This window comes from Phoxinus phoxinus, assembly GCF_949152265.1.
Source record: "Phoxinus phoxinus genome assembly, chromosome: 3".
In the NCBI taxonomy this organism is placed as follows: Eukaryota; Metazoa; Chordata; class Actinopteri; order Cypriniformes; family Leuciscidae; genus Phoxinus; species Phoxinus phoxinus.
In genome coordinates this window covers 18,210,204-18,219,055 of record NC_136878.1, presented here as the reverse complement: position 1 = coordinate 18,219,055, position 8,852 = coordinate 18,210,204, and the positions used below count along the sequence as shown (strand labels likewise).

The 8,852-nt window shown below is 38.7% G+C and overlaps 1 protein-coding gene across 13 annotated transcripts in view; it reads left to right on the top strand.

The window, feature by feature from the left end:
* The first annotated feature begins 686 nt into the window (after window positions 1-686).
* phldb1a (pleckstrin homology-like domain, family B, member 1a) overlaps window positions 687-8,852 on the top strand; it is a 43,847-nt gene continuing 35,681 nt past the window's right edge. For 9 of the 13 annotated variants that reach the window (XM_079608381.1, XM_079608379.1, XM_079608373.1 and 6 more), the window contains exon 1: window positions 6,382-6,548. In XM_079608381.1, coding sequence (XP_079464507.1) covers window positions 6,546-6,548 — 3 coding nt within the window. In that variant the 5' untranslated portion in view covers window positions 6,382-6,545. Of the gene's footprint in view, window positions 828-6,381; window positions 6,549-8,852 lie in introns of those variants that run through there. The other 4 variants (XM_079608380.1, XM_079608374.1, XM_079608376.1 and 1 more) reach the window with 3 other exon arrangements.

Below are 8,852 nucleotides of genomic sequence, written 5' to 3'. Positions count from 1 at the left end.
ATTGCCTTCAATTATCTGAATTTTAGTTTTCTCTTCCATTTGTTGTCTTAAGAAATTTTACAGAGGGTATTTTGACGTATTTAGAGGGCAGCTTTATTGGCTTATTGTAATTGAATTTAATTTCACATTTTGCTTATCTGACTTGGCCAGAGTTCAACTATGCTGTGGGAATTAGATTTCTTTATACAGAGAATCGAATGGACGAGGGAGAATCAGGGAGAGTGAGGACCAAAAAAAGAGCCATCTGACTTGCTTCCACAATATGCTGGTATTACGAATCTAATCTTACGAGACACCATTTCTGAAATCTCTACATCAGTATGTGGTGATAAATCGCCCCTATTGTATTCCAGCCTCTCTCTCTCTCTCTCTCTCTCTCTCTCTCTCTCTCTCTCTCTCTCTCTCTCTCTCTCTCTCTCTCTCTCTCTCTCTCTCTCTCTCTCTCTCGATCTCTCTCTCTCTCTCTCGACCTGTCTCCTGATCTGGGATCAGGGTGGGTGTCTCGTTCCAGAGGCTGAACAAGTGAGGAGCTCTTCAGCTGTGAGAATAAAAGACTGCCTTGTGGTAGCAGAATGAAAAAAGAAGGGAGGGAATGAAGGAGTGTGTGAGAGACTATGAGGGTTGGAAAAGGGGTGGAGAGAGAGAGAGAGAGAGAAGGACAGAGAGAGTGAGGGAAGATATTTCTCATTCTCTCTCATCTTTAGTTCTGAATGATTTGTTCATCCTGCTCTGGTGCTCCACAGAGTTGAAGATGTCTTAAAGTGAGCACAAGTTTCCAGCTCTAAGGATTACATGTGGGACTGACAGAGCTTAGGATCTGAACTCAGGTAAGGCTTTGACTGACAGCTGTGTTTTCTGAATTCATTTAGAGTAATCATTGTATACTGGTAAAAACAAAGAAAGAGGTTGGTGCTAATATGTAGTGTGGATAATAATATAAGCTACTATGCACCCCCAAAATTATATCAATTCATTAAAAAAAAAAAAAACATAACTATAAAATAGTAGCAGATGTCTGTTTTTCTCTATGGTAACCCATTCAAAACTTTGTAAAAGTTGTGCAGTCTTTATTATAATTAGTATATGAATCATTGAAAGAGGAACTGAATGGGACTTTCAGATTTCCAAAGAAAAAACATGACTTCAGTTTATAACACAAATGCAACACATCACAAGGAAGCTGTCTTTAAAACGTAACAACAGTGTAACAGTCTTTGCACCCTGATGTCGTAGTATGAGTTATGAATTACCTCATATGAATGCATTTCTTCATTTTAGGTAATGTGTGAGCGCGTGCGTGTGTGTGTGTGTGTGTGTGTGTGTGTGTGTGTGTGTGTGTGTGTGTGTGTGTGTGTGTGTGTGTGTGTGTGTGTGTGTGTGTGTGTGTGTGTGTGTGTGTGTGTGTGTGTGTGTGTGTGTGTGTGTGTGTGTGTGTGTGTGTGTGTGTGTGTGTGTGTGTGTGTGTGTGTGTGTGTGTGTGTGTGTGTGTGTGTGTGTGTGTGTGAGTAATGGAGAACTCTAGTCTTACTGTGTTGAATATGAGAGAGAATGAAAATGGGCCGCACTGGACAAGGATGGGAATAATGGCCCTGACCTAAAGAATGGACAATGAGACTATTGTCCCAGCGGGGACAGCACTGCACACTAGTGTATGAGAAGTGTGCAGGAAGGTTGTGCTGGGTCTGCTGACACATTTTTTATTATTTTTTGCACCATCAATGCTGCTTTCACTAAAAGAGGCTGACTAACAGGTGGTTCGAAAAATTCCTTGCCTGTCAGTCAAATGACTCAACTGTCTAATTAATCAGGTGCAGAGCTGTGGAAACACATTCAATACCTCTTCTGTATGCCACCTGTGTGCTGTATGACCCCTGCAATGCAACAGTCATAGATTAAACAGCTATAGCTAATGCACATGTGACATAAATTATAGGCAACAACATTTAGTTCCAGTCCATGAATTTGACAGACTGTGCGACCTTCTAGCAACTGCTTGTTTGTTGTTACACTTTACAGACAGTCTGTCTGAATTGCAAGGATTTTTCAGGGACTTCCTTAAGGTTACATCATTACGTCAGTAGGTAAATTGGACATGAACACCCTCTGAAGTCATATTTACTGGGAAACTCAGATACAATACTGCATTCACATGCTATTGGAAATTTCCTACGAGCCGTAAACTTTAAAGATGGCGGAGGGGAGAACAATTGCTTCTGTGACTGGTATTCTTAATTCGTTTTTTTTTTACAACAGCTCACCTTGTCTTGTTGTTAAAATTGTGCATATTTACATGGAAATTAACAATTTTCACACAGCTAAAATAGCACGTATTTCACCAACATTTCAGAATCGTCAGCAAGCTGACTATCATCAACAAATTTGAAATATCTTCAATCCATTTTGGCTTTTAATGAGATTTCCCTAAGAAATCTGCTAATAAACCTGGTGTCCTTGAAAGCAATGAACTCGAGATCACAACATCAGAAATAAAGGAAATTTGTGATAGCATGTGAATGCAGCATAATTACCGTAATTAAGAGATCACAACACATGACGTTAGGAATTGTTCTTGAGAGTTTGAAGTATGCACGATTGCTGGAAGTGTAGCTTGTGTTTAAAACAAACATACATACAAAAAAAACGTGTGTGCATAAAAGTTCACTTGAAAATCTAGCATGTTGGAAGGAGAAAAGGAAAGAGGGAGTGGATGAAAAGAACATAAAGGAGGAACAAAAAAGAGGAATTGAACACCAGCACTGACTTGGTGAAAAAGAGCCAAAGAGAATTCAATGACCCTGGCATGATTCCTCAAGCTTTTCTCCTAGTGCCCACACCTCTAGACAGCACGCCCATCGCTTCACTGACCGATTTATGCCAATAATCAAAAGTCTGGCTCGGCGAGTCTGCTTTTGTTCGAGGTGTTGCTTACCTTCTCCATGTTATACGGAAATGCATTTCCAACTCACAAATGTGAGCTACTGCTAAAGTTTCAGGGATTTTACTTTCTCTTATCGGTTTGAACCATAAATCCAGTCTCTTTTACCTACAGTGACCCATGAATTTGCCTATTCGATCTAGTTCACATTTCCCTTCCTTTGAGGAATTACAAACACTACATAATGGAATGATAATATGGATGCAAACTGAGTAGATCTCCGATTTTCTCCCCCTTACATGGGATTGAATCTGAAATGTTTGTTCAGTTTTATCAATCTCATTCCAAAAAGAAGTCTGATGGTTTCACTAGAAGATTGATTTATGTTATATACAAATTTTAAATTAAAGTGACATAAGAGGAAAGAAAAGTAACAAATTAACCTTATCATTCACAATAGGATCTATTACATGTATTTTCATGAAATTTCATTTCATGGTGACTTTAATAAGTGGTATGAGTGCAGGTGTAATGGAGGATGTGGACGTCACACTCAGTTCTAACATGTGCTTGTGAAAAAGTGTGAAATATTCGGCCGAAATAGGCAGGCTGAGACTGGAAATGCTTGCTTGAATGTGGATATTTTTAGTCTAAATGGTTTCTAATTTAAAAAAGAAAAGGAAACAAAGCACCATATGCAAGAATGTTCCCTCTTGGATAGCATTGAAAAACATGAGGACATTTTCTCATACGACTGTGCCAATGAAACAAATCCAGGTTTTCTTCTCTCTCACAAACACACTGATATAAACAGTGTTCTGATCTCAGGCATTTCTGCCACGCAAGCACTGTGACTGTTTCTGGGGTGAGATCTGTGGTCAATCTTTCTGACGCCTTGTTGCTTTACTCTGATACTATAATAAGTGACTAGACTTGTTGCAAAATGCTGCAAGAGATTAAAGCAGCATGTTCCTGCCGTCAAAGAACTTATGAGTAAGGCCAAAATGCTTTGCTTTGATATCACATGTGTCATTCCAAGACAGCAGTCCAGCATGGAAATATGGAAAGTTATCTAGCAGCTAACTTTCCAACTTGTGTGCTTGCCATGTGTTGACCATGGCAGCCTCACATGCGAGTCACTCTAGACTTCTGAGCTTAATGCCTTACACGTAAATGTTTGAAGTTACTTGGTGGAATAACCATTTTTCTCACATAAAGTCATTGGAATTTTAACTCCCAGAGGACAACAAACAAATAAATAACTTAAATTTGCTCAACAGTAAGGCACTGGTGGCTCAAAACAGAGGACTGCTTTAAATTATCAGGCATATTGACATTTTTACTCAGTTGTGGGTGAGAAGGGGGCAGCTGGAGACTGTTTATTCCCAGAGAGTAGCTTGATCATAGGGTTAACCGACAGGAAGAGTCCCCGCTTAGGAGCCCACACCGGAAGAGTCTGCTCCTCTTCCAGCTGTGGTTGCCTAGTTGCTGCTCAGATTTGTTTGTGTTCGTTTTTTTAATGTGTTTGGACTCTTTAGACATCTGCCTTACTCACTGGCAATGGCCATGGAAAAAAAGGTATTTCTTTCTCGTCCTCCACCAGACTGAAGTTTTCCTCCATAGCGCTCTGATTCATGGCTTTCCCATGTTTTTTAGGATTGTTACCAATCAGTCTGGCTCGCTGTGTTATGGATTGCTTTGTTGTATGTTGACTAAGAGACAAAGCTTAAATGTTTGCGTAGGAGTTCCATGACAACTTTGTTGACTACAAAAAAAACCCTGTTTCCATAAATTAATCTAATAATGTAACAAATAGCCCTACTCTTAAAGTGACTCACATCAGCAGTTTTGCAGCTGTTAAACATCAAATGGAAAACACAATTTTTTGTTTTGCCTCTGTGGAGGAGGGAAGAACAGGAAGTGAGTAGGGGGACTCCACCTGGAATATCAAGGACTTTTCCATCCTCCACAAGTGCATGTAAACTCAAATCTGTCCGAAACGAGTCCATCTGCTGCAATAATGATGATCTGACAATTTTTAATACCATTCCAGCAGTTCTTTAAAAATAGCAACCCCACATGCATCCTACTGTTTCCTACTGTCTTATTATTGTCTTCTAAACATGACATTAAAGCTGCAGTCCTCAGTTTTTCATCTTTCTCGCCATCACTGTTCGAAATTTGCAACTGCAGTTATTCGCGGAATTATCGACTTTACGCGAGTTGTGCCTCGGCACGGCATAGCGCGGATGAACCCAATGTTTTGAGGAGAACGTGCGGCTGTTAGTCACCCCGCCGGTGTGGATACTATAGCCTACTGGCATTCGCAATCACAGATTATACTTTTTGGAAGTATGACCAACATAATAATTTTCACCGAAAATTTTCATCTGAACAAGTAAGTAACATCCACTGTTCTGACCAAGGAAAAAAAATAATTGCAGTAAATTGCGCTGATTAAATGTATCGATCGCATCATATTACGTAAAACCGTGCAAATTATACTTTGTTCTCAAATTGTTAATGTTAACAACATCAGCATTGCGTGACTACATTTAATGCCCTTCCGATATTTATCCTTGTTTTCGCAAGGGTCCGGTTGCAGTCTCATTTTTTTTTCTGTTGCCACTCAAGTCTTTTGCATTTTACATCGGGTGAATCTCCAGTTGTCACTGGTGATTGTCATTTGAACCTTTCTGGATTTTCTTTCTGCATCAAATTGATACGTTTATTTACATCAAGTGCTGTGAGAAACGGCTCTAAATCTCCACCTCCAACTTCCTCGCAACATAGCCTACTACGAGACACTAAAAGAAGGTCTTCTTTAGTTTATGTGTACAAATGTGACGTAATGACGCAAAGACATGCTCGAATTTCCCGCGGAAATCCACCAGTAAAAACATTATTACAAGCTTACCGTTTTGAATCGCTCAAATTATTTTGGATAATTTTTAACCCAAAAAAGCTACTTTAGCTTTAACATCCAAATATACTTTTTAAAGGGATAGTTTTCCCGAAAATTAAACACAAAATAATATATTTTGAAGAATGGTTGTAATGATTAACTATTATCTGATGTAGCCAAAACAAACATCTTAAAATATCCTCTTTAATGTTCCACAGAAGAAAGAAACTCGTAAAATAAGGGTGAGAAAACTATCCAATAATGTTTTTGAGCAGTAAGCTCTAGTAGTAGGGCTAAACATTCACAGAAGATGACCTTTGCATGATGTTGTTAATAAATCGTTGTAGATAGTCGTTGTAAAGTCATGATTTATCTTTCTAAATTTAGACATAAACTTGACGATTATTCATGGGTGTTTGGAAAGACAGACCGACCGCACTTTTTATTTATTTGGATTCTCTCTCTCTCTCTCTCTCTCTCTCTCTCTCTCTCTCTCTCTCTCTCTCTCTCTCTCTCTCTCTCTCTCTCTCTCTCTCTCTCTCTCTCTCTATGTCCCAGCTGTGGCGGTACTATGTAATTCTGTCCTCAGAAACTTAAGAACATTCAGTAAGAGACATGAGTGAGCAGCAGAGACAAACAAACAGCAAGAGCTGGACTGTAGACGGTCAACCAAAGGCTCAAAGGCGTAAAAACAAGGACATAGCACAGAGACTGTCAGTAAACAAGGCCATGCAGCAACAGAGTGGGTCTTTCTTGGGCTAAAATATGGTGAGTGGGCATGATGTTGCTTATGGGTTCTTACAGTAAGAACTTGGTATTTGGTATGTCTACAAACTCTAAATAAGTTTCTTCAGTTGATTTTACTACTGGATTGATTTTTTTGTTTCATTAGGCTATATCAATTTCTTAGTAGGCTATTTATCAGATTTATGCAGAGTGCTAAAGTAACTCAAAAATATTATACATTCCTTATTATCAAAACACTTTGAGTTAATTTATTAGTATATATTTTAATAAAAACATTTTAAACTAAAATTCTATATTTGAATAATAGAATATATATATATAATTTATTTACAGTAATGTGGGATAATTACGGTGACTGTTTTTATATTTCTTGTTCTTGGTTGTGACTTTCTTATAAAAGATATTTTAAATCTCAGTGTAATTGAACTTTTTTCATAGGATTAACAAGTAGCTAGGCCTTCAAGTTTACAAGTTTGATTTCTGTTTCCCAGATTCACCCACCGCTCATGCTACATTTAGCTGTATGTTCCTGCTGTGGTTTCCTTACTTCTCCCGTAACTCTAACATACTGCTGTGTGTGTGTGTGTGTGTGTGTGTGTGTGTGTGTGTGTAGCCTGTATGATTATAACCCCTGTAAGAGGAGCTTTGAGGTTTGTGCTATGTGGTTGAGTCTATTTTCTGCTGCAGAGGGCAGGACACAGTGGCATAACTGCAGACTTAATGACACGTTTCAGAGGCATGCCACTTACCGGTATGAAATGCTCAAGTCGAACTGATATCAAGTGTATATTTGTGTGAATGAGTTTGTTTTTGTCTGAATGAGTTTTGTTTATTTGTGTGCATTTAGTATATTTGAATCAAGGAATCAGATAAGTGTATGCATTAATGTCAGTGTGTCCGTATTGTCCAGTTTGTGTGTGTGTGTGTGTGTGTGTGTGTGTGTGTGTGTGTGTGTGTGTGTGTGTGTGTGTGTGTGTGTGTGTGTGTGTGTGTGTGTGTGTGTGTGTGTGTGTGTGTGTGATGGTGAGAGCAGTGACCATATTCAGTATAGTTACAGAGGCTTTCTGTTCTCTTTTCCCTCTGTCACACACTGGACGTGGTTGTGAGAGGCGGCGGGCCTGCAGCACTTGCCAGCTGCACTTGCAAACATGACATCAGGAAAGAAAGGGAGAGAGAGGTTAGCTAGGGGAAGGAGGAAAAGAGGAAGTTTGGTTTTGTACCAGCTGTTGAGGTAAAGACTATAAATGTCCATCATCATCCTAATCTATATGCATGCACTATACCTAACCTGTCTTCGCTTGTTTGGAGAAGCGAAGCGTCTCATTCCAGACGTTTCCCTGACTGGACATGCCAGCAGAGGAAAGATTTTTCCCTGCCTTAATCTCACTTTCAAACCCATCTAGGATAACCTCTCACGACGACTCATGGAAACGGTTGTTTTTATTACATTGACGTTAAGAAAAAATGTAACTGAGGAGAAACAAATATATTAATATTAGTTTTCGTATTACAATTATCAGAACTTGTGATTACGATCCAAAAGATTAATTTGTTTTTAAATCAGAAGCACTTGTTCAGATTCAAATAGTGTTTAATAGCTTTACTTAACGTTACTGTTCTTCACTGATCCTCAATGACCATTATGTACAAAAATACAAACACATACGGAAAATTCTGTTTTTAATATTTTGGTGTGCCAGACTCAGAATTTTATGTTGGATGTTTAGAATCAGAACAAGTTTATTCTTATGATTGAAAACGTTATTTCTGTATGTTCTCAGAACATTCAAACATCTATTTTTTTTATGATTTTTTCTTGATTATGTGAACAATAGAGAATGTTTTCTCTATTTTATCATTTTCTTTGATAATTATTATTATTTTTTTTTTAATCACTTTGAAAGAATGTTTGTTCATTACTTTGAGAGGACCTTGATGTTTGAGAAAACCAAAGTTCAGAGATCGTTCCCTATTGTAGCTGAAAATTCTCATTGGCCATTATTACACTGATACGCACACACACAACCTGATGTTCAGTTTGTCTTGCGGGTCTGTTTCTCTGCGATTCCCTGTGTGTTTTGTCTGAGAGACAGTGTCATGAGTCATGGACGTAAAAGAGGTGAGGGAAGGAGGGAGAGGGGGATTTCAGGTTAGAGATGTTCCTAAATGACTGATCTGCTGTGAAGTGTATGCTGAGCTGAGGTCTACTCTAGTTTGTTCACGCTAATGTGCCTGTGTCTGTACCATAGATAATTGGCTGCATCTGTTCACTCTGAGTATGTGTGTGTGTGTTTGTGTGTGAGATGAGTCACACTGACTCATGCT